This window comes from Coturnix japonica, chromosome 1 (assembly GCF_054131305.1).
Source record: "Coturnix japonica strain WE chromosome 1, WE-NBRP24, whole genome shotgun sequence".
Lineage (NCBI taxonomy): Eukaryota > Metazoa > Chordata > Aves > Galliformes > Phasianidae > Coturnix > Coturnix japonica.
Genome location: NC_140663.1, coordinates 159,996,420 through 160,019,892, shown reverse-complemented (window position 1 = coordinate 160,019,892; position 23,473 = coordinate 159,996,420). Strand labels below are relative to the sequence as shown.

The 23,473-nt window shown below is 39.7% G+C and overlaps 1 protein-coding gene across 2 annotated transcripts in view; it reads right to left on the bottom strand.

Moving 5' to 3' along the window:
• Window positions 1-23,473, bottom strand: part of FLT1 (fms related receptor tyrosine kinase 1) — a 102,245-nt gene that overhangs the window by 71,018 nt on the left and 7,754 nt on the right. For both annotated transcript variants that reach the window (XM_015852074.2, XM_085536309.1), the window contains exons 2-7: window positions 17,195-17,291; window positions 16,656-16,876; window positions 7,467-7,591; window positions 2,736-2,898; window positions 2,512-2,648; window positions 836-1,010 (exon numbers count right to left, since the gene is read on the bottom strand). In XM_015852074.2, the coding sequence (XP_015707560.2) occupies window positions 836-1,010; window positions 2,512-2,648; window positions 2,736-2,898; window positions 7,467-7,591; window positions 16,656-16,876; window positions 17,195-17,291 (918 nt within the window). The remainder of the gene's footprint in view (window positions 1-835; window positions 1,011-2,511; window positions 2,649-2,735; window positions 2,899-7,466; window positions 7,592-16,655; window positions 16,877-17,194; window positions 17,292-23,473) is intronic.

The following is a 23,473-nucleotide window of genomic DNA, read 5'->3' as shown; positions in this document are numbered from 1 at the left end:
TTGTATTGCCCTGTATTTCAAACTCTGATGAATTGGTGGATTTCATCAGAGGCAAGGAAACATAATATTTATAGAACACACTGAATATTTTCTTTCCAAAATGCAATTAAACAAAATAAAATATATAAAATACAAAAAAAGAAAAAAAGAAAAAAAAAAAGAGTGTCCTTTGACAGTATTTACAGTGCAACATTTACTTACATTATGGATTGGATATGGATATTGCATATATATTAAGTAAGAGCAATATTTAGTCACATTTGTGGCATGCAGTGATAGGAATTTGTTCAGGACAACTCAGTAGTTTAATTACAAAAGTCAGGTTATACCTAAAGACACAACTCTGATTCAGCAAACCCTTATTCACAGTCTTTACCCAATATGAGTATCCCATTGATGAGGCTGTTTACACAAGTAAGAGTTTACAGGCTAGCTTCAATAGCTCCAGCTTCTCTGACTTGTTTCAGTTTTGTGAATGGTTTAGGAGCTGTCTTCCCATGTAGAGCTATTATATCTGTTTCTTTTCACATTTCATAGAGAGCAGTAGAGCAAGTACTGTAGAAGAGGAACTGGAACTGTCAGAACCGATTGAGAACAGGATATCACAGATCTCAGCAGGAACTGTTGATCAAACTAAACACTAATGCCTCTACTGCCAACAAGACAAAACAGTCATGAAGCAAAAGGCATGTATTTTCACTGCTCTCCATCCTTTTCTATCTACGATGTCCAGGCTAGAAATTTCTTTCCGCTTTTTACCAAGATAAAAAGCCATCGTGTGACTGAACTTGGTAAGTAAGCATTCACTATTCTAGACATTCAAGGTGTTTCTTACCATAAACTATGACTGTTGTGTTGACTAATTTGTTTGAGGGTCCACTCTTCACGTGGCAGGCATACTGGCCTTTATCAATATCACGAACTTTGTCAATAACAAGAATACTGTAAAAAATATTGGCTTCTCTATTCTTCTGGTCTATGCGCTGTGTTACAGAACCTCTCTTCATGGCCTGTTAAAGCAGAAATTAACATTAAAGAGCTGAATCAAATTTTCATGAACACAATTTTCAATTGGCTGTTCTGCTACCAAGCTTCAACAACATATATCCACACCCTTTTGTGCAGGACGAACCTTAAAAGGATGCCTAAAATTTCCAGAGAATCAACAATAAAAATAGAAAGTAACTTTATCTGTCAATTCATTATTACTTCCATTCAAGTTGTAGTAGCATCCAAACTCCTTTCCAGATGAAGACCAACACATCCGCACAGCCTGCCATAGTAATGTGCTCAGCTCCCCACCACTCCTCACCCAGCATTGCTCATGAATAGCCCAGAGCTGGCACGTGAAAGGCAGTACACAGCTTGGCAGACATATAGAAGATGAGGGCTTTAACACAAGGAGGGGAGAATTCTGGAAACGTTATAGATGGAGAAGTGACGGAGATTTGGCAAAGGAGTAACAGGGTGGAACTGAAGATAATGCGAGGCTGAGGAGTTATTTCCTGCAACTCCCCCTCAGCCTTTGGCCTCAAAGTTTATTTAACCCAGGACATTGTTGTGGTCTTATAAACACCGAACACCCTTCAGTTACCGTCCAAATAAAACCCAAGCAAGTTTCACAAGTGTGGTGCTATGCAATGGCTTGGGAAGGCAACAGTGAACAAATCTAATATATTTGGAGCATTTCTTGTTGCTAATTTCTTTACTTCTGTGGGGAAAAATGCCAGGGAAAATGTCTACAGCATGCAAGAAATTATTGCATTAGTCTTCCCTATATAATGTATTCATAATTTTAGCTTGTGATTAGGCACAATGAGTGACATAATAAATGATCTTGACTTGAATCATCAGCATAAATCAAACTGACATGAAAGGAATGGGAGTTGTAAACCTTAAACTAATGTCAAATTTCTTATCAGCTTTACATGAACTTCTGGCAGTTATTCTGTAAGTGACAAATATTTATGAGGATGCTCCCAACGTGATGGGAGGAGAAGTGCATTCAAGATCATTCCTGTAGTTGTCAAAACAAGTGGATTGTTCATGTGACACTTAACAAATGAGATTTTGGCTAGCTAAATCAAAATATCTTTTCTAAACATGCTTGAGTCGGGTGCCTGACTGTCTGCCAGTCTTTGAAATGAATGTGTTAAGAAAGACAGCCTCAACGAAAATTTTTAGTCACAAGAGAGAGTGCCTGCCTGGGACCGGGTGATGAATTTCAATCATTCTCTCAGGTTGGAAAGAAACTTCCAGGGATGAAAGAATTCTAGTGCTCACTCATGATTATGCAATATAGGAGAGTACAGTGTGTAAACATGTTTACTTATTCAATTAACCACGAGAAAGAAAAGAGGGGAAAAAAATCTTAAAAGCCATGTCAGCAAGGGTCACAGGGATGGAATGTGAAACATGGCAAGCATTTTGAGGCAGAATTCTTCCTGGGATGCAAGATGCAGCGTGATCTATGGGAACCCCTCATTACTCCCTTTTAGCCCCAGCACTCACCTCCCCAGGATAAGTCCACGTCATTTGCACGCGGGTGTTCCAGGCTGCCTTGACAGTGCAGTTGATTGCCAGGCTGTCTCCCTTCAGCAGCTTGACAAGGCGTGGGGTGCTCAACTTAATGTCAAAAATTGTGTTGGCTGCACATCATGAAGAGAAGGAGAATTCAGAAACATCCCCAGGGCAGAGTGCCTTCCAAAAGCGGGGGAGCAGGGAAAGCCACTTACTCTCTCGGTGCGTTAGGTACTTTGTGCTATACTTGTGCCCACCGATGCTTGTCTCACAGCTCAGAAGCCCTATGAATCTGTAGGTTGCCTCAGGTATTCTGAAGCCTCTCATGTTGTCCCAGATTATCGTTTTGCCATCAGGAATTAGGGTTTCTCTGGGAATCTAAAAGTGGCAAGCACACATCATAAAAACAACTTATCCTCATGCCATGTTTTAATCAAAACAACCTCCAAAAAAAAGGAGTAGGAAGAAAAAATTAAAAAAAAAATGTCAATCAAAGTAGAAAGGATGACATTTAATTATGCAGATTTTTCAAGTCACATTTTCATCACAAAGTAGAGGAAAAAATCTGAGTGAAGAATGTGAATGTTTTATTTGTTTCCAAGATTTCATTATTTGTAACAGGATGTAATTTATGACACAATAGATTGACACTATCATTAGCCCCAGTGCTTGGGCTGATATTCTGTTGGCTTCCAGTTGGCAGCAAAAGTGCTCCTCTTGGAGAACCTTTGCAATTAATTGTCCTGGCGTTACCACAGAGACACAAATGCACATTTTTCAATGGCAGTGACAAATGGACTTGATTTGCTGACATTTTGTGGCTTTAACAAATTCCTGGCAGGATTCAATCTGATCCGTCACAGGTTTATACTGTCTAAAGGACTAGACTGTTAAAAAAAATATTATTATTTGTTCCAAAGCTGAGACATCACAGAGCACACATCTCTCTAAGTCATTACATAAAGCATGAGCTCAGATTTCAAAGCCACAAAGCTTTTTTAGGTATGAAAACTACAGTTCATACTCAAAGAGGAAAGTCATTTTGAGTAGTGATTCTGACAGGACACCTTAAAATTCGAAATATTTCCAGAGGAAAAGTGTTCAGCACATTCAAAAAAATTCGCACTTCTAAGTCCCTCAGAAGTTAAGGGCCCGGCAAGTAATTAATGTAAAGCCATCAGATGTTTTATAAACTTATGACCTGAAGTCTAATGCAGACTAAAATATGGCTATGTGGGGTCAAGTGTCCACTTTGTCAGCAGAACAAGTGATATTTTGCTTTAGCATTCTTTGATTTTTAAGAGTGAATTTAATAAGAAATAAAAAAATTTTGGAAAGACAAAGGGTGACATGGGCATTGAGGCTCAGGTAACACCTCTTGTTTTCACATCAATGCTTGTTTGCCATTACACAGCTTTATCGCTGGAATAAATGCCACTACTTGGGTAACAGAGATCAGACATCTGTACAAAGCCTGGTTGCGAATCTGCTTTCATAAAGTTTGGCATCCCCCTCTTCACCGTCTTTCCCTTAATTCGAGCAGAGGATTTGCATGCTGGCCAGCCCTCTCTTCCTCCATCCACAGCCAGCATGGGTGGCTGCCAGCTACCTGGTACCATCCTGCATGGCACAGCATCCTCCAAACATAGCACCCTCTGTGCTGCCCGTGCAGTGTACATCACAAACTGCCCTTGGGCTCACCTCAACTTGTCTCAAGACATTTCCTCCAACAGAAACACATGATGAATCAAAGGAACAATAATTACAAGGAGCACGAAAGTGCTGAGGTAGAATTCTTTACAACAGCTGATAAGATACTATAATAAGAACACAAATCACAGGGGAAGTGTGTGTTACACACACATAGCTAAAGCCATTACATTATAACTGGCCACCATTCAACCATATCTTGGTTTCTAAGAACTCTTCTGCCATTCCTGTCTCCAAAGCAAATATCCAAGCTTTGGTTTAACTAGCTCATAATCATGCATTCAAGAGCTTCAGCTAGATCTATCCTCCTCTGCTTCAGTGGAAGACAAACAGTTTGAGCATACCCTTCCACATATTTTCACATACATCAAGAAGATAGAGTCAAGACAGAGACTCAGAATCTCTCCAGACTGATGTTTCTTGGCAAATGCATTAACTCTACATTAATTAGTTACTTGATACTTCTCTTTCTTACCTGGCTCTTCTCTGCCATACCACTGGTTCAAGTGACCAGTTTTCCACTCTCATAGAAATATGCAGGGCTTGATTCTGCCCTAAGCAGAAGCAACCAGCCAGAGATATGGCATGGTGTTGTGATAGCATGGGACAGAGGATCCTAGAACCACACAGAAACTGAGGTTGGAAGGGACTCTAGGGACCACCTGGTTCACACCCTGCCAAAGAAGGGTCCAGCAGCTCAGGGCCATACCACAGGGCTTAGCCACTTATTCACCACTAGCCAGGAGGTCCATGGAGCAACACTGTGCTGGAAGAGCATGATCTCCACTGAAGCAACAGAGGATAAAGCCAGCTGAAATAACAGGTTACGGATGGAAACCTGCAGATAGTCAGAGACATTCAAAGAAGCCATTTGTTGTGATGGCTGCAGTAAACATGGAATTTACTGTCTACATACTTAACTGCACACGCCACAGTGCTGTGGATCCCAATGCAGCATTGGCCTTCATGCCATTCAAATGAAAGAATAAGAGAAGTGCATACCTTATTTGTAATGCATTTTATCTTATTTTAGGAATTTTGAATGAGGCTGTTATAATCATATCAATAGGAGTAATGGTTTCAGAGATTGTGGATATCTCTATTAAGCATAAGGTCAAAACCATCAATCGATTTTACCATTTCATCTTATGGTGAAGTAGAGAAAGAACTAGCAGCTACTGAAGATGTAGGACCTGAATGTATTAGGTTTTTTATTACAAATAGATGTAATAGGACCTGAAGGCTGGTTTTGAAATAGGAATGAAAAGCTCAATCCCTATTTTCTTCCCCATTTTTAAGACTCCTATGTTGCATATGATTGTCATGCAATACAATACAATCTGTACAAGTGTTCAGCCTGGAAGAATATCTCAAAAACGATGAGCAATGTATAGATGCAGTTTTAGTAATGAAATCATATGTAGTGTTGAAAATGGATTATACACCTTTCCCACATGGTCCACTACAACTATAAAGTAGCACTGCATAGGAACAAGGTGCTGGGAGGTAGTGTTCATGCGGCTTTACCCATGAGTCCTTTCAAAAGAAAGACATTACAAAAAAAATTCCATGTTTTGACTCCCTGGCAATGTAAAATACAGACTTTAATAAACCCAGTGCTGGGCTTTTCTTTCTATCTCCAGCAGACTGCACTATGGGGACAATGGCTTCTCCCTTTAATGTTAAATGGAAAAAAATAGATAGGCTTTTGCCAGCTCTCCAGAAGCAATATGCTAGCAGATGGGAAATGCGTTTAGCACATCTCTTAATTGTAATGCGAGGAAAAACTTGCTGGAATCTTCACACATGAAAGTCACAGATGATAAATAAAGTAAGATATGATGTAATGCATTGTAATTTACATACTTCAGGAAATTCTGGGAACACATCTCTTTTTCCTGGAATGCAAAACATGTAAGCAACTGATCCTTTCTTTCAATACTTGGCTCCACCTCCTCTTTCTCCTTCCCAGAGAATTACATCTGGTTTTGATGGTGGAAAGATGCATCATCACCACAACCCCAATCTAAGGGCAAGCTGATATAAGAGAGTAGATATGCCTCAACCTCCTCCAAATAAGGAGAACGATTTCCTTTTTGCATTGTTTCATAAGATGAGAACTCCCAGGGGAATTTTCTCATCTAGAAACTTAATATGCTGAGATTTCAGATGCAGCACCACAGTGCCCGGATAAATCCTAATTTTACATCATTTTACATTTTTACAGAGAGCCAAGTCCTATTTAATAGCGATTCTATAGCCACAGAGTCTTCTGCATCATCCACCTCTGGTACAGCTCTCGCTAGTGTGTGTGTATGCATGCGAGTATATGTGTGCAGTCACATTACTTGGGAGCTACTTTCCTTTCTCTGCATTTAGCTTGTTTCAGCAATCATATATTACAAAATAAATAATTTGCTACCTCATAAAAGTGCTGAACATTGGTTCCACTGTGTATAGAGCTCTCTCACTATATATACGTATGTATTTTAGAAACATCACTGGCTCCTCCACAAAATTTTTAAGCCAGACAAAAGAACTCTAAAAAAGAAGCACCATTCTCTGTGCCAGTACTATGCACTTTACTACACACATACAGTCACTTAACTCTCCATGTAGCTCTTAAGCACCTTAGGAAAGAAATGCTTTTCCTAAAACACAAAAAATGTTCTGTAACTGTACTCACCATCTCAAATCCTGACCAAATTTCCCAACAAAGAGAAGTCACCCGCTGTTTGATAAGTGCATTTGGACAAGAAAATAAGAAGCAAAGCTGAAGGGGAAAGGAAAAGTTTGAAGAGATGCCCTATGCAGACCCAGTATATCTCCAGGCTGGTCCAGCAGACAGGAGGAGAGGAAAGAGGAGAAAGGCCAGGGGAAAAGAAGGGAAGAAATATCTTCTCTGATCAAGAAATTCACCCCAGGGCTTAAGAAACCTTTGTCTTCAGAAGTTAAACTTCTTAGTAACAATGGACTTTCATTACAATTACACAAAACACTAAAGTTTAGAAAACTCTCATCCAAACTAAGAGATCTGATGAAGCACTTCTTTGAGATACAAGACCAATCTGCATAAGTTGAAATACTTCTAGACATGCTGACACCCAGGAATCTATTTTAAAAACACTAAATAGTTAAAATAGTTCAAAATCTCCACAATAGTCTTAAACAACAACAACAAAATGCAGCATCCACATCAACAAGAACACCATCAGAGTATGCTTGGATTGCAGTACCTTTTTTAACGTGACAGCAATGTTTGGTGCTGTGACTCTGCAAGGAACGACCATTTCTTTTCCCACAGTCATGTGTATTATTTTAGGTATATCACTGTGCATCTCTACAAATGGATGGCTTGTATCTGTGGGAAGAGGAGAAGAAAAAGAAAAGGTTAATATTTGAAATCTTCAGAGAGTGTATGGAAATTGTAACAGCCTGGAAAGATCCAATCAATCCTATTTATAATGGAAAGTCCTCAAATTACTCTTACTTTTATCTAAACAACTTCAGTTGTTTAATATTCATGCTCTCAACACAGGAAATCAATGGTGGAAAATAAAATCACCAAAACCAACATGCTGACTTTGCTAGGAAGACGATATTATTCATCCATATTTCCAGCCACATACTCTCAGAATATGGGCTAGCAAGAGTTAACTATTCTTCTCCCTCCCATTATCGCAATATCACAAATATCTCTTTTGTGATAAGGAAAATGCCAGGAAAGCATTTATTTCATTCAACTCAGTAACGAAAGCATGGCAGAATAGTTTACCATCCCTCAACAGTCTCTTTAACAAAGGGCATTGTCATAAATAGCTTGCACTGGGAACGAGGAACGCTGCTGCTGCTATTGTTTGAACCAGTTAACAAAGAGGGGCTCAAGCCACTGACTCCAGCTCCAAATCTTCTTTGCAGGTGTTGAGATGTGAATGTTAGGTTTGACTCAAAGTGCAGAGAGATTACCTCCAAATTCATGTAAGTTTTGGCTTTTAACTCTTAAAAAAGTGGAACACTTAGGTCTTAGTTCCACACTTATCTATGGCTCCAATGTTTTTTCAGGCAAATCCTATTATTTTCACTCAGTCAAAAGCCATACAAATAACAATGAAAATCTTTCTTGGAAAAGAAATGAGTAAAGCAACCAAGAATTGACCCTTTACAAAACCTTAAACTGTAACACTACCAGAATTCTGCACATTGACCTATGTTCACTCAAGTAGTTCTTCAAATGCATCACCTTTTCTTCTCCTTCCTAAGTACAATCTGCACTTCCCACTATTATATTCCCACTATATTCCTGTAATATTGCTCTGCCCATAGGATCTTCTTTCTTGTGATAAGCAAAAATAATTTTGTTCGAGATGTATAATGGGAAGAAAAGCAAATTCCACCCTAATTTATATGAGGGAGAATCCTAAGGTCAGGTATCTGAACTATATCCCAGGGTACTGAAAAAGTTTTCCCAAAGAGGTTTTGTGAATTTGTAACATATTTTATGAAATAAGACTATCACAATGATTCATTTAGTAATAGGTGTTAAACATTCACTGAGATCGCAAAAGGAACTTGTGAGTAATAGAGGATGTGTATGTAGTAAAAAGAACTCTAAGGATGTGTTAGGCTAATTTCCTTTGCAATACGATTCAAGGAAAGACCAAGAATGAACCTGTTTGTAGTATGGCAAAAAGACCTTTTTTTGTTTTTTTCACGGGTCGCAGCCATGGAAGAGGTCACCTGTCCCTTAACATCAACAGAAAATCAGATTTACTGCTCCCCAATGACTTGTTCGTCTTTGTCATAAAATTAAGAGCTCCAGCCCCAAACCAGCAAGCTCTGCAAAGTACTTTCCTGTATAATAATCTCCAGATCATTCCAAGAGTGAGGAAGAGCTGCCCTGGAGATTAACAGTGCTGTCTGCAGACATAGTGTCACCACTGACTGATGCCAACAGCGAGGCCATGGGGGCTGTGCAGTTTAGACCTCACAGGATTCCTGTCCGTCCGAAGTCAGGGACAGGAAACGAGCACAAAACACCATTTTTAGGCTTTTTTTTTTTCTTTTTTCCTTTTCCAATAGCAATGTACATTCACATCTGGAAAAGTCAATGAAGTGCTGTATAAAAGTCAACAGAATGCCCTAGCTCCTCTAGGTGAGCTTCAAAGCTTGGTGACAGCCTTCCCCAGTCAGTTCCTGCAGTGGCATGCCAAGGCACAGGGACACCAGGAGCCGACTCCATGCCCTACGATTCGCGTGCAGAGCTCCCATTGACATCACTGGGACTTCCGCCATGGGCCGGAGGGCAATTGATGGCCCCAAGTGCTCCAAATGCCTTCCTGCTTTTGATTAAAAGGAATACACATCATGTTTCCTAGCACAGTTTTGTTTTTATAATGAGTGTGGAGGCTTTTCCTGATTCCCTTTGATTTTATTCCCCTTCCGTCTTAATGGCCATTAGGGATACTCAGTACTTTGAGACCAGGACCCGCTGCACAGTCTCCCAGCACGGAGAAGGCAGAGCTGAACCCACAGAACCAGAACAGAATACACCAATGACATGGAATTCCCTTTCTCACTTAAATAATTGCACATCTTGCTTCTTTTTTTCTTTTTTATCTCCCGTCACAGCTTTAGCTATAGCCGGTGGCTGCCACTACATTTCCTCCCAGTTCCTTCCTGCAGGGAGGTAAATGCCATATTTCCCTTTCCTTGGAAATTGGCTGGGAGTGCATCTGGGATGACCTAAACTCCTGCTAGTGGTCTTCTGAGCCATCTCCACATACTTTGAGGTTCTGAAAGCTCTAAACATAAAACAGTCTGTCCAGTAGAGTGACCGTCTCTGGAGATGTTCAAGAAATGAGATGTGGCACTGAAGGATGTGGTTTAGTGGGCATGGTGGTGATAGGGTGGAAGTTGGACTTGACGACCTTTATGGTCTTTTCTAATCCCAGTGATTCTATGGAAAGGAACATTGTGAATCAACCAGTCTTAAAGACTAATCTGAGTTCCATATTCAACTCCATTGGGATATGGAATACAACAACTGAGTGAATGTTTGAGGTTTTGTTCATTTGTTTTGTACCAGAGTTGCTTGCAAAGGTAGCAAGGTGAAGGATGGATAACCAAAATTTTACATATGCTAAAGGTTGCTTTAAATGTCACTTTATAATATTTTTAACCGTGCCTGTAACGTGTAGTGGTTTGATCGTGCTCCTTACAATATCTCTCATCTACAATCAACATGAAACCACAATGAACAGTCATGAAATCATGAAATTTGAAGGTCATTTGCTATATTGTTAAAGAATACAAATAGCAGCTTTTTACAAAGCTGGTTGGCAGCCAGATAAAAAATTGATAAGAGGCTTAATACAAGCAATATTATGCCTCATATCACTAACCAGTCTAGGCTATTTATGGGGTTTGCACAAACAACCAAATTAGCCAACACTGAAATGTCAGATTCTCAAAAGATGGTGAGGTTCTTTATTTCCACATGCTTCAGCTACTGTGCCTGGCTTTGTTTTGTTTTTAACAATCTGAGCTATGTAAGTCAGAGTGCCTACACATTTGCAAGAAGAAAACCCTCTGCAGGAGTCTGAGCTCCTTGGAATCTCTGAAGGTTTCTCCTTCCAAAATATGTACTTACACCTGGCTCATTATTAACGTTTATTACTCAGGCCAAAAGAATCAAGTTTCCTCACATTCATATAACAATCTTTTCCCCTCATGCATATGCACAAAAGTATAGGCACATGAACTTCACTAAAGCTAATGTTCCAATTACCAAATTCTCCTTTCCTTTCTTAGGATTTAGCTTGACTAGCTGTAGTTATCCTGACTGCATCAATAGGATTACTCAAAGTCATTCAAGAACTTTTTCAGACTGGGGGGGGATCTCACTTCACTTACCCATCTAAAACATAGACTCCCCTCTCTGAGCTACATGGCCAAACCAGTCATGGTTCGGTTCTGGAGTGGGACCTGACCTCACCTGACTTGTTCCAGACATCTGTTTGAGGCTAAGATTAATCATGCTCTAGGAACGGCATCTACTTGGTCAACTCGTGAGTAGTTGACTATGATCCTTATGAAAAAAAAATCCCATTTTATATGGGGTTAAGTACAAGAAGCACAGTGCCTTTCTCTAACATGGGCTTTTCCACTCTTGCCTTGGCTTAAACTGTAAAATAAGACTCTTCTTAATAAAACTTGATATCCTCTTTATAAAACTTGAAGGAGGGAGATCATGAGCTATGAATTAATAAACATAGAAGTTAAGAGAAGAAATAAAAAGAAAAAAGAGGGGAATACTTTATATCTGGAGCACATTCAGACTCAAAGCATTGCTAGCATAGTTGTAGTGATCTCTAGGTAGGGTTTGTTTTCCTTTGGGGCTAGTTACACAATGCTATCATCGACGTAGGTTCATAACAGACTGAAAAAGTGGCTGCAGTTCTTATGAAAAAAATACTCTCATCCACTTTAACCAGGAAATTCACACTGCAGTAATTACCATGTTCAGAAAGTTAACTCTAGAGAGGCCGTTGGTCCTCAGATCATTTTTTTGGTTACGTCCCTCCCTCATGATGGATCATCTTGAAAATGGATTTCCATTTCAGTGACAGCCATAAGCTGTCATTTCCATAAGAGGAAATGAGACCTCAGAGAGTAGAGTGTGCCTCATTTAACGTTGCCAAAGCTCCTGAACCTCCTCTGCTCAACATAGCGAAGCACAACGTGAAGACCACGCTGACACAATTACACTATATATGTATAGAAATTAGTGGTAATATAGATCAGTGAGTCCGAGAAAGCTCAGTTTTCTAACAGGAACCTCATTAGTCACCAAAAATATGCCTATGTGCTCAGTACAGATGTACTGCAGTTTATTCCCAACTAGTTTCCTTTTCATAACAGAGGTGCTATCATATCATTGAATCTGACAGCATAAGCCAGAAAGTACTGCTCATATGTTAGAACTGTGCCAAAAGCAAAGAAAGAAAAAGTTTTAACAACAGCAGGTTGTTTTATGGGTACATTACTTCTGAAGAAGGAGAAAGATCATGTTCTTCTTTACTCTTAGCATCCAAAGTATTTTGTTGTGCTGCTGTTTCCAGCTGAATTATTATGACTTTGAAGCTTCTCATCTTAGAGACCCCTTGGAGGAACTACTGTGATTTCCCCCCCCCTTCTGCACTGTGGTACTTTTGGGGTTCCAGGAGTCAATCTACTCAACCTAAGTGTTAAATCCATGGATCCAACTAGCAGTCAACAACTGGACCTCCCAGGGAGACAGGACATGCTTTGCCCTGGTAGGATGCAATTATAGAGTTTGAAAAGGCACTCAAAACCCTGCATATTTTGGTACTTCAGAGTCTCATATTTTGAAGCATTCAATAAAGTTAAAGCCCTTCATTTTGGACTGTCCAAACTGAGACACATCTGAAGTCAAACACACAAAATTAGTGGACATGTTTGATATTCCAGTCATCAGTAAGTATAAGTGAAGCTCTAAGGACCTTTTGTTATCCAGCTGTGATTTGTCTCATTTGACTGAAATCCTCTCAAAGGAAGACATCCCACCTAAAGAATCTTGAGGAAAATCTTATCATGTCAGTGATGAAAAACATGTATCAGAAAGTACATTTTTCCCTCTCTGTTAAGCACAGAAAGAGAATAGACAACTAACTTAGCACAGAGGTGTGATTTTAAAATGGAATATTTTAAGTGGTGATCAATTGAAGTATCATTAAAAGTCTTTGCAAGGCCAGAAACATGCACAGTGGGAGTGTGAGGAGTGAAAAGGTGAGAAAGAACTGTGACTAAGTCCTGGGCTAATATCTGAAGTCAAGTAAGACTTCACTTACAAATTCCCTGCTGCAGTAGAACTAAAACATTGCTCTTGTATATCGATTGCTGAAAGCTGACTTCATCACAGGAAGTAGCAACAATTAAACCTGAATCAAATTTCATTCAAATTCCTGCAACAATCTAAAGTTGTTATATTAATGCAATTGAACTTATTTTTCTCTGTTACATCACGGGAACAGGTGATCAAAGGCAAAGGAAGAAAGAGATGAGAGCAAAGAATGAAGAGGACTAGAGATTTTTGAAGAAGATGAAAATAAATGAGCTCCACTGAGTGGAGAAGAGTGTCTCGGAACTACAGGAATGAAGGCAGACAGAAAGAAAAGCCTTTAGCAACACCCTTGGGGACATCTGTGTAGGTTTCAAAATGACCTGCTCCTACTCTGGGCTTTTTTAACTGTCTTTTTTACATAATGGTCTCTTTACAAGTAGAAAACTGCCCACGTCTTACCCCATGTTTATAGCAAGAATTCATTACAAATCTTTCCATTTAATTTACAGATCGCAGTTGTGCAACAAAACAAAGATCAGAGCAGTTTTGGGACCAGCACAGCGAAGAAATTGACATAAAGGCTTATGTTTCATTTTGGATTTTTCCCATGGCTCATGGTAGAAATCAGGATATCAGCTTTCTTAGAACAAAATCCAAGGCTCTTGAGAAGCTTCATTTCCCTTGCTTGATGTCTCAATTCCTGAGCAGTGTGTGGTTAAGTGTTGCTGCAGCACTCACTCCACTGTGCAACTCAGTAGTGACCTCTCCAGCTAAAAGCAGGGTGGTGTCAGGACTAGCTCCTGAGAAAAACTTCACCAGCCTGCTGGTTCTTGAACACTCAAACACTGCAATTCATCACTTCACAGATGTGTTAACACATCCCAAGACATGTGGGATTTGCATTTTCTTCTCATCATCTTGCATCTCATTTTTGTCTGCAGAAACTCACCTTCTGCTGTAGCATATTCTCAATCCTGAACAGAAGGATTTACTGGATTTACTCTGTTTCTCTTTTTTCCACCCCCTTAATCCAGTTCATTTTCAGTATCACTCTAATTACGGAAATGAATAACGTTTTTAAAACAATCAGTGATGACTTCCTGTACAAACAATATCAGCTTTCCTGATTTGGACCCTGTGTTTGTAAATAGCAACTATTTGTTCTCATCTACAGCATGCTAAAACATGGGAAACAGGCACCTTGGGGATCCACATGGAGCTAATATGGGAAATGGACTGACACAACGTCCTGCCACAGGAAACAATACAAACCTAGGAGGGACCTGACTTTTACAAATGTTTATTTCCTAAGCATCCAAAATCTTCTTTAAAATAAAACTAAACTCAATAAAGATCGTCTTAACAGAACATTTTACTATCCTCTTTTCTCTTCCACTCAACCCAGGTAATTGAATTTCATGTATGCTCACAGAGACAATAACTTATATTAAGTGGTTCCTTATTCTCTTTCCAATGCTAATGCAACACTGCTCAGAAAGGGTGAGTTTTGGTACTCACAGTCTTGTTTCTTTTCAATTTGCTCAACATTTCTCCCTGAAATTGTAGCTTTCCTCACCTTGGGGCAGAGCGGGTCTTTCAACAGTCATTACACGAGCAGTTAGCTTGCAGCCTCCTTTGTCCTCAGTAGATTACCAAACTCACAGATAGATTTTGTGAGACACAATCAACATTTAAGTGTTAAGAAATTGTCTTTCAATCAAAAGTTTTGTCATATTCAAAGAACTAAGATGCCAAAGATGTCTAAGCCTGCTACAGGATTGTCCCTTCTACATATTACTGTTTTGAGGCAGGAAAGTAAGGATGAAAACGGCCTAAAGCAATTTCAATGGCAATATCAGTGTTTAATAGCCACTCTAAAAAAAATCTATGGCACTCAGGTCTTGTGCTTTATCTTTAGCAGATTTTTTGAGGGAGCTCAGGGGTTGTCCAAAAGCTATTTTTTAATGACATACTTGTCTTCTGACACGTGATTTAGGCAGATTAACTGATTGACATATGTCTAATTGAGGCTCTCTTTCAGGTGCAAGGTAGCCATTCACAGCTCAGGAAGCAGTGAAGAGTTAGGATGACCAACAGTGTCTTCAATTTGTAATAATTCAGGACCCAGAAAAATTAACATGTCAAACAGAAAGGAGATCAAGAGAACATGAAGGAAACTCATATAATACAATGTGCGCTAGCAGAGAGGTTCATAGTCAGGGTCACAAACGTCCTTGCTCTTCTCACATCATAAATGGAGAGGATCGGGGGTTGATCTCAACTAAAGATAAGGTCCAAGGCAGGAGGTTCAAGGAGGTCCCATGATGTGAAAGTCAAAGAAATCATCCAAGAAAGCTGTAAATTTTCCTAGGCAGAAGCAAATGTCGATTGCTAAAAGAATAACCTTCTACTTTCACCATGCCTTTTTGATGCATCCATTGTTGGATATCCAGTAAATTACAGGTAAGTAGTCAGGTGAGGAAAATACTAATTGTGTTCCAGATGAAACAGAGCTGGATGAACAGTATGAATTATTCAATAATTATCAGTAATGCAACACACAGTAATGTGGAGAGCTATCTTATCTTCTGTCACTGTAGTGAGCGGTCCATTTGGTTCTGATTTTCCATAGCATCAGTCCCACTCTTTGTGTCACAGACTGAAAACAAAGGCTAATTCACTCTGATGTGAACTCATTAGAAGCAGCAGACAGATCATTTGGAAAAGTTCCAGTTGCACATTCTCTCTAATACAGGCTTCCAAAATCTGTGAATCCTGATAGCCCATAGTAATCTATTAACTTTGTGTTTTAAAAACTGAGAAAAAATCAACTATATAATACAATGATAAAGCCAAAAGTTTAATAATCTCTTCTTTTACTGCTGTTCACCTTGAATTCAGCTGTTTTGAGAAGTGTCTGATTAATATCCTGGAAGAAAACGGGATCGGAAAGCAATTTCTGTTATAGCCTAACTGACCTAATTCCAGCATTTCCCATATATTGCACAACACTCGTTTGCTGAACACAATTTTGCATTTATTTTGAATCCAATTATTCTAGATTTTTACAATTGGAGTAACATGAGCTGCAGAGTACTTTTCTGAATGTGACTTGCATGCAAATATTACTTCGCTGTAGCATGAGAAATTTCAGTGATATAGAAAGACAGCTTTGACATCTTTCCGTTTAGAAATGCAGTCTTCGGTTAAAGTGGACACAGCACCAGACAAATGGTTTTCATCAGCCATCCTCTGATTAAGACATGCTTTCACAAATTCACTTCTAGTGTACATTCATGCAGAGTTTGAGTTACTCCAGGGGTCTGATTGGGTTTGGTACTATTTCTTTCTTCATTTTATCTTAACTAATAAAACATGTTTTCAGAAGCTCTGACAAAGCAGATTTTATACATAAATCAGTAAATTATCATGACGTTCGTGAAGCTGAAAATATAATTCAAAAGCCTACTATTTAAACACACCTGATGTGCATTTTTTATCCATTTTGATGCACTGAAAAAAAAAAAAGTACTAAGAAGCATTAAAAAAACCATGATCTTACCATTAATAAATACATAGACTGTAGATTCCCTCTTCTTTTTCGCTGGACTTGTTGGGTATCTGCAGCTATATCTTCCAGTGTCATTTGCTTGAGTTCTGCTCAAGGTCAGAGTGCTGCAGGACTGTGTCCCATTCCTTCCACATGCGTACTTAGTTACGTTCAGCCTTTTGCTGTCCTTACTTAGAGTTTCAGGCAAAGACCATGAATGAAGCATTTCCCCCCTGCAAATACAGATAAGGAAGCAGAAACAATTACGTTGGGCTGCAGTGATATAGCTCCAGTTCCCAAGCTTTCTGTTTTATTATATTAGGCTATTTTTGGGGTTCTCTTTTATCTTGTTCTCCAAAAACAACAACAGAAACAACAAAGAACTACTAAACAATTGCCATTGAAGTTCACTCCCCACCTTTCCCTACACCGTAAGGTTTCTTTTTTCTTTTTTTTTTTTTTTTTTTAAATTTCAGTTAAAAAAAATAATAAAATAGTATCAAGTATATAAATTCCCAGCCAAATTACGAGAAGCCAGCTCAGCTGGTTACCTGCATGTGAGATTTAAAGTCTGGCCTGCTTGAACGACGTGCTGTCTGCCATTCACGCTCAGCACAGGAACTTTTAATTTTGATCCTGAAGTCGATCCTAGAAAAACAAAGAAGAAAGGCATTAACAATGACAAATCATCCAGCTCCAAGTCCACTCACGTTTAGGATGTTATACTGGAAGGAGAAAGCAAAGCAAAGGCGGTGCTGCCCTCACCACACATACTTCTTTCCTCTGGGCAAAATCATGCTGCTCTGACTCAGGACTTGCATCCTTCTCAGAAAGAATTACTCTGAAAAGAAAGAAGATGTGGAAGCAATGCAAGATCTGGTCAACAATTTATTCTCAGGTTTTTCGCTGAGTGAACCGAGAAGAAAGCTCAGGACCTTGTGGCTGCACAATGAACCAGGGAAGTGTGTCCTCCAGCACTGCTGGCTGTGTTTCCTTAGGAAATGGCAGCCTCTTTAATAGTTGGCCACAACCAGACATTGACCTCTGAGATCCCGAACTCTCACTCAAACACCTCACTGCAAAGCTGAGACGGCTTTGGAAGGAGGCAAAGGGGATTTAGGACCTTCCCTTCCTGTCTCTGAAGGTCACGGCAGTGTCACACCACAGTCCCTCACTATCTGCAGGCTTCCTTAGGTAAAGTTGTGTCAAAAGACAACTGGACAGCTCTACAGTAAACTTTAAGAAAAAGTACCAGACCTGCTGCTTGCTGAGAAAGCAAATGTGCCAACAAAGATCCCATCTTGGCCAGACCAGTCTGGTGTGATGAGTGAAACCCTGCATTCCTGGATATCGGTATAGCATGGGGTGGCTTGGGATGCTTGAAAAACATCAAAGCAGATTTCTTGCAAGTTGTGTGAAGGCAACTTGCAGAAGGTCAATGGAAAAGCATAATGGTCAGAAGAACAGAGGACTGCATGACCTTCTTGTGCATTAAGCCAACAAGTGGCAGGAAGGTGTAATGCTGTATCTTTGCACCGTAATAGGCTATTCCACAAAAGCTTTCATAGCAAGCAGAGAGAAATGCGTGGCCAGGTAAAGAAGCAGTCCTTGATCCTACTGCCTCGCACTGACAGCAAAGTGTTCCAGAAGAAAGGAACATAAATATTTTGCAAGATTTAAAATCAGTTCAAGTCTAAACATGAACCTGACTGCAATTTGTGAAGATTTTAGTGCTGTGGAAGAAGATCAGAGAGTACCCCAGCTAACTTCACTCCAAGAGAAGACGGTTAATTTTCAACACAAGAGGTTTCTACCACAACCAAATACCAACTGCTGAGTGTATCACACACAGTAGAAATAGATGAGTTCCATGTGGCTGTTATGAACGACCACTGGGAAGGCCAATCTTCCACTGACTATAGAAGGAACTACAAGGCAACATCTCTAGCTTATTTTGGCAACTAAATATTGAATGTACAAACTCTGTTCAACTGTATGCTCCAAATTCATCAACTTTTACTCAGCAGTTATGTATCTGAGGATGCGAACTCCTTCAGTCTGAGAAAGGCCTAGAAGGCAAGTCTCCACTTTTGGGGAGTGATGCTAAAAGCACAAGGATTTTGTACAAAAGGTAAGGAGGTGCTGCCTTCATTTGCTCTTGTTTAGCTTCTCCTGAAAATGCCAGCTGTTCTCCATTTGTCAGTAAGTATTTCCTATTGTAGCTGTGGCTGTAGTGGTGTTCCTATACATACTAACATCCATCTCTGTTCAAAAGAAAACTTAAAGCGTGCGCATAAATGTACAGATAAACTAAGTTATAGCCCACTTGAACAGGCTTCAAGCAAGGACGTAACAAGTTATCAGAACAAAGAGAAGTTTTCAGGACTTTACTACGAGTATTACCACAATTTGAATGGTGATACAGTACAAATACACAAACTTCCTCTAAGATTTGTCTAGAAAAATCAGACCTTGACCTAAAAATGAATACATTTTTCCAGCTGTTAGCAGGAGAGAAAGAAAATCTTTGAAGGAGTAATTTGTGAGGTGGTATCTTGCAGGCGTACATTCTCCTCACCTGCCATATAAGGATCTTAACTCTGAAATGGCGGGTCTTCCAAATAGCACACCATGCTTTTATGGGTCTGTAGACGCATGCAGCCTTTGAGTCTACTAACTTTCAGTTCTGAAATAACATCCCTGAAGCTAAATGCTGAGAACTTGAGAGAAGTTCTGTGTTTCTCTCATCATCTATCTATTATCAGAGGATGAGATGCTCCATGCTGGGTGCAGGGCTTTGCTCAGCACTGCAGGAAGTACCCTGCCAGCAGCAAAGGCAGCCTGCAGTGGTGTGCTGGTGCCTGACCCACACCAGGACCAGGAGACCAGACTAGGGAATGGGGGCTGCTGTTGTTTTCCAAGTCTGCCAAAGGTAAAGGGCAAGAAAGCATCATAAAGGTTACAAGCTTTTATCTTGGTAGCTCTACATAGATATAAGAAAAGACCCCCATATACAAATCTCAAGGTTTGTCTTAAATTAAGCTCACGGAACATGACAGCTTGGTAGTACATGGCTTTAGAGTTATTAAAATCAAGTGAAGAGAAAAAATAATCTTTTCACCTTTACCCTTTAGGCAAAAAAAGAAAGCCAGATGTGCCATGTACGTATTGAAGCTTTTTCCCTCTTACACATACCATATGTCTCTAAAAGACACAACAGTATTTGCAGACATTATGGGTGCAGCTTTAGGGAGTGCTTAGTTTTTGCCTAACTTTGCTCCCATTGATGTACACCAGAATTACACCATTGATTCCAAGTACATTTCAGACACAACTCCAGTATGAATCACATTAATATTCAAGACCTAGTATCAGTGTATTTGCTACCATAAATCAGATTTTTAATGTATTCATTAATTTAGCTTTCTGCTAACAAAAAGCTGAAGCAAAAGATGATATGTTTCTGGCCAAGACAAGACAATACTTTTTACCAGCAGAGATGCTCAGTCTGAAGAAAAATAACTTAATTGGACATCCTATCTACTTACGGGTCATTAGCTTTGTTACATTTTTAAATGCTCCAAAACTGACGCAGAGTACAAATGCAATGGAGTTTGACATGTTTACTAGAAAAGAAAAGGAAAGGAGAATAGCAAGGAAATTCCCACTGTCAATATTTAGAAGTGGATTATGCCTTCTCTGTACCTTCTCTGGGCATTTTACTTGACACCATCTTTTCTGAAGGGTCATGGCTCAACAGGACACATTCACTTATCATTATGCCTGTCACTAGGCGACCATCAGCAACCTACCCTCACACTGACCTACATTTAGGGGTGCAACTTCTTTTCAACTGACAACAAGAGAACTAATTAATCCTGATAACTGAGGAATCTCTCCTCATAAGGAGGAGAAAGGGGTGATCTTCCTGCATATTCTATTTGGTTTGGAAGGCTTATTACCTGTATTTGTGAGAGTCAACCAACATGATTGCTTAATTAACAAACGAACATCAATTTAGACTGCAGAAGTTAGTCTGTCTGTCTAAAACTAATTATGGAAGGAATTTTTTCTTAGTAAAAACAGAGGGTATAATCTATAATTTACAAGGAAACAAAAGAATGATATTTGTTCGACTATTTTTTGCCTTGCAAAAGTGCAATTGCTCTTTCTGAATGAACAGAACTTTGAATCATTTGTTAACAAAAAACACACTATCAGTAATTAAAAGATAAAATATCTGAACCTGCATTTATTTTCCAATATGATGTGTGAGTTCAGTTCTACAGCCAACCAAGTAACTATGCATACATGATCAACCTTCCCCTGACTTTGGATAAATTTCAATTTCTCTTAAAAGAAGAGATTCACTAAACTCAAGATCAGGATCATGTACCAGATTATTGCCTCTGTTCTAATTTTTCCAGCCCTACTTTTACATTTTCTTTTTAATGAACTTTGAATTTCTGTTACCTAAAGACAAACGAAAGTCAACTCAAGAGATAACTCTGTGCCTTAGTTCAAAGAAACAAACTACATTAAAAGCTATTAGAAACCGCCTCAAGGTGAACAGGCTTGGTGGTCTTTGACATCCTTTTCCTAATTTGAGGCTAAGTGATCCTCCAGCCACCACAATTACCCTGAACACATTGACTAATCTGTTTTCACCTGCACAATGAGAGGTTAAAGAGAATGTTCCGTTTATCTTTGCAGCTTCAGTGTATATAAAGAATCTGACCTTCTGGGTTTCAAGTGCCATCTGTGAGCAATAAAGTTATCCATCAAGAAGTAATTGCCTCAGTCATCGTTGGATTTGCACGAGTGTTAAAGCTGGTTAAACATAACCAATTATTTGTGATTTTTAGCACCAAATATCATCTCCTCCTGATTCAAACACATTCTGCAAAAATATATATTGCATGAGACAGTCATGAACTGGAAATGGAATACATGTGGTATCTTAATCAGGTCTTCACCTCTCCGTGCTCCTTAAGTTGCAGGTCATTCAGATCAAATGCAGCCTGAGACTTCACTCTTGCTTATGACCACTTCCTTGTGAGTCATCTCATTGAAGAGAATGGGGACACCTACACATGTGCAACTAGTAGGAAATTGTAGAATCTGGCCAGAATGCTCGGGAGTGCTCAGAGGTCTGACCTTCAGCGTGTTTCCAGTGAAAAAAGTTGAATGACCTGCAGCACTTTAACCAGAACACAGCCACAAGTGAATCTCATATGGGGTGTGTGGCTTGACTTCATTTTGTAAAATCTGGGATAGTGGGAGCTTTCCTTATTTCAAAGTTCTTCTTGTAAGCTGCCATATCACCATCTCTTCTAAAGGTACTTCAAAGGAGGACAAATATGGCCTTTGTTTTTTTTTGGTCAGACAGCTGTATCTATCCGTAAGAAATTTGTTTCTATCATTATGCCATATATTGCCATCTATTTAAAACATATGAGAAGGAGAAAAAGGAACTTCTTGTAGACTCCAAAGAGCTATTTAAAGCTGTGGTTTACATCCTATCGTAACGAGAACAATTGACCAACAGTTCCCCATAGTTTAATCAACACTGAAATTCCCACCAGCATCAGTACTTGCGTTTATAAGACAAATAAAATAAAATAAGAAGTTTGTAGGCTGAACTGGATCAAAACTTAACAGGTGTCTGGGAAAAAAGGGATTATTTTTGTGCCCCAAACAGGACAGTCTGGCTTAATTTTCTACGGGACAAGAAGGGAAGTAATCGCCCCACATAATGAATCATAGAATGGCCTGGGTTGAAAAGGACCACAATGATCATGTAGGTTCAACTCTCCTGCCATGTGCAGGGTTGCCAGCCACCAGACCAGGCTGCCCAGAGCCACATCCAGCCTGGTCCTGAATGCCTCCAGGGAAGGAGTATCCACAACCTTTCCAGGCAACCCTCTTCACCACCCTCTGAGTGAAAACCTTCCTCCTAATATCTAACCTAAACCTCCCCTGTCTCAGTTTAAACCCTTTGTCCTATCACTATCCACCCCCATAAATAGTTTTTAATCAAGCTTTCAGGTGCCACCTAGGCCTCTGCTCCAAAGGAAGCCTCACAGTCCTTCACACACCTGACCACACATCATGTTTCTGAAGCAAATCCAACCCCACACCTAAACCTGGCCGAAGAGGAGCTAGGAGAATTTATCTGCCATGGAGCATGCAGAGAGGCCTACAGTGCAAGCTGACCCTGAGCTGAGCAAGCACCTGGTCCAAAGCACCAAAACATAACCTTTATTTTGATGCAAGCAGATCTTTGCAGAGTCATCAAGGGCTGCAGGGTATGGCAAGGGTTAACAGACCCGTGAGCCATGAGGTGGCTTTGTCCTTGTTTCCTGTTTGCTTGGTGCAAGGAGAGGCACTGATCGTGCTGGCAAGCAGGAGCACACTGTGGGCAGGATAAGTGCTTCAAGCTGTCTCACTCCTCCATGGATCTGTCCCTCCTACACGCCTCTGCTGTGACTGAAATGTGCTCTCGTTTGCTTTCAAGATCAAGAAAACTGTTAGAAGCTACTCTCTTACAAAACACACACCGATTCATGAAAAGCATCTATCCAGTGATGAATCCCTTCCAGGTTCAGAACAGACATTGCAATTATCAGGTCTGATGCACTGCACAACATAACGACCAGCGATTTCTGGATCAAATGCTTGCAGTGGCTGAATCTCAACTGTAAATTAAGAATTTAAGGTGCTATTAGGATGCAACAGTCAGCCAATAAAATGGATAAGTTAATGAGTGAGAGAGATGGGTTTCTGTGTGACAGTGCTTCATAATGAAGCCTGAAAAGAAAAAGGTTTAT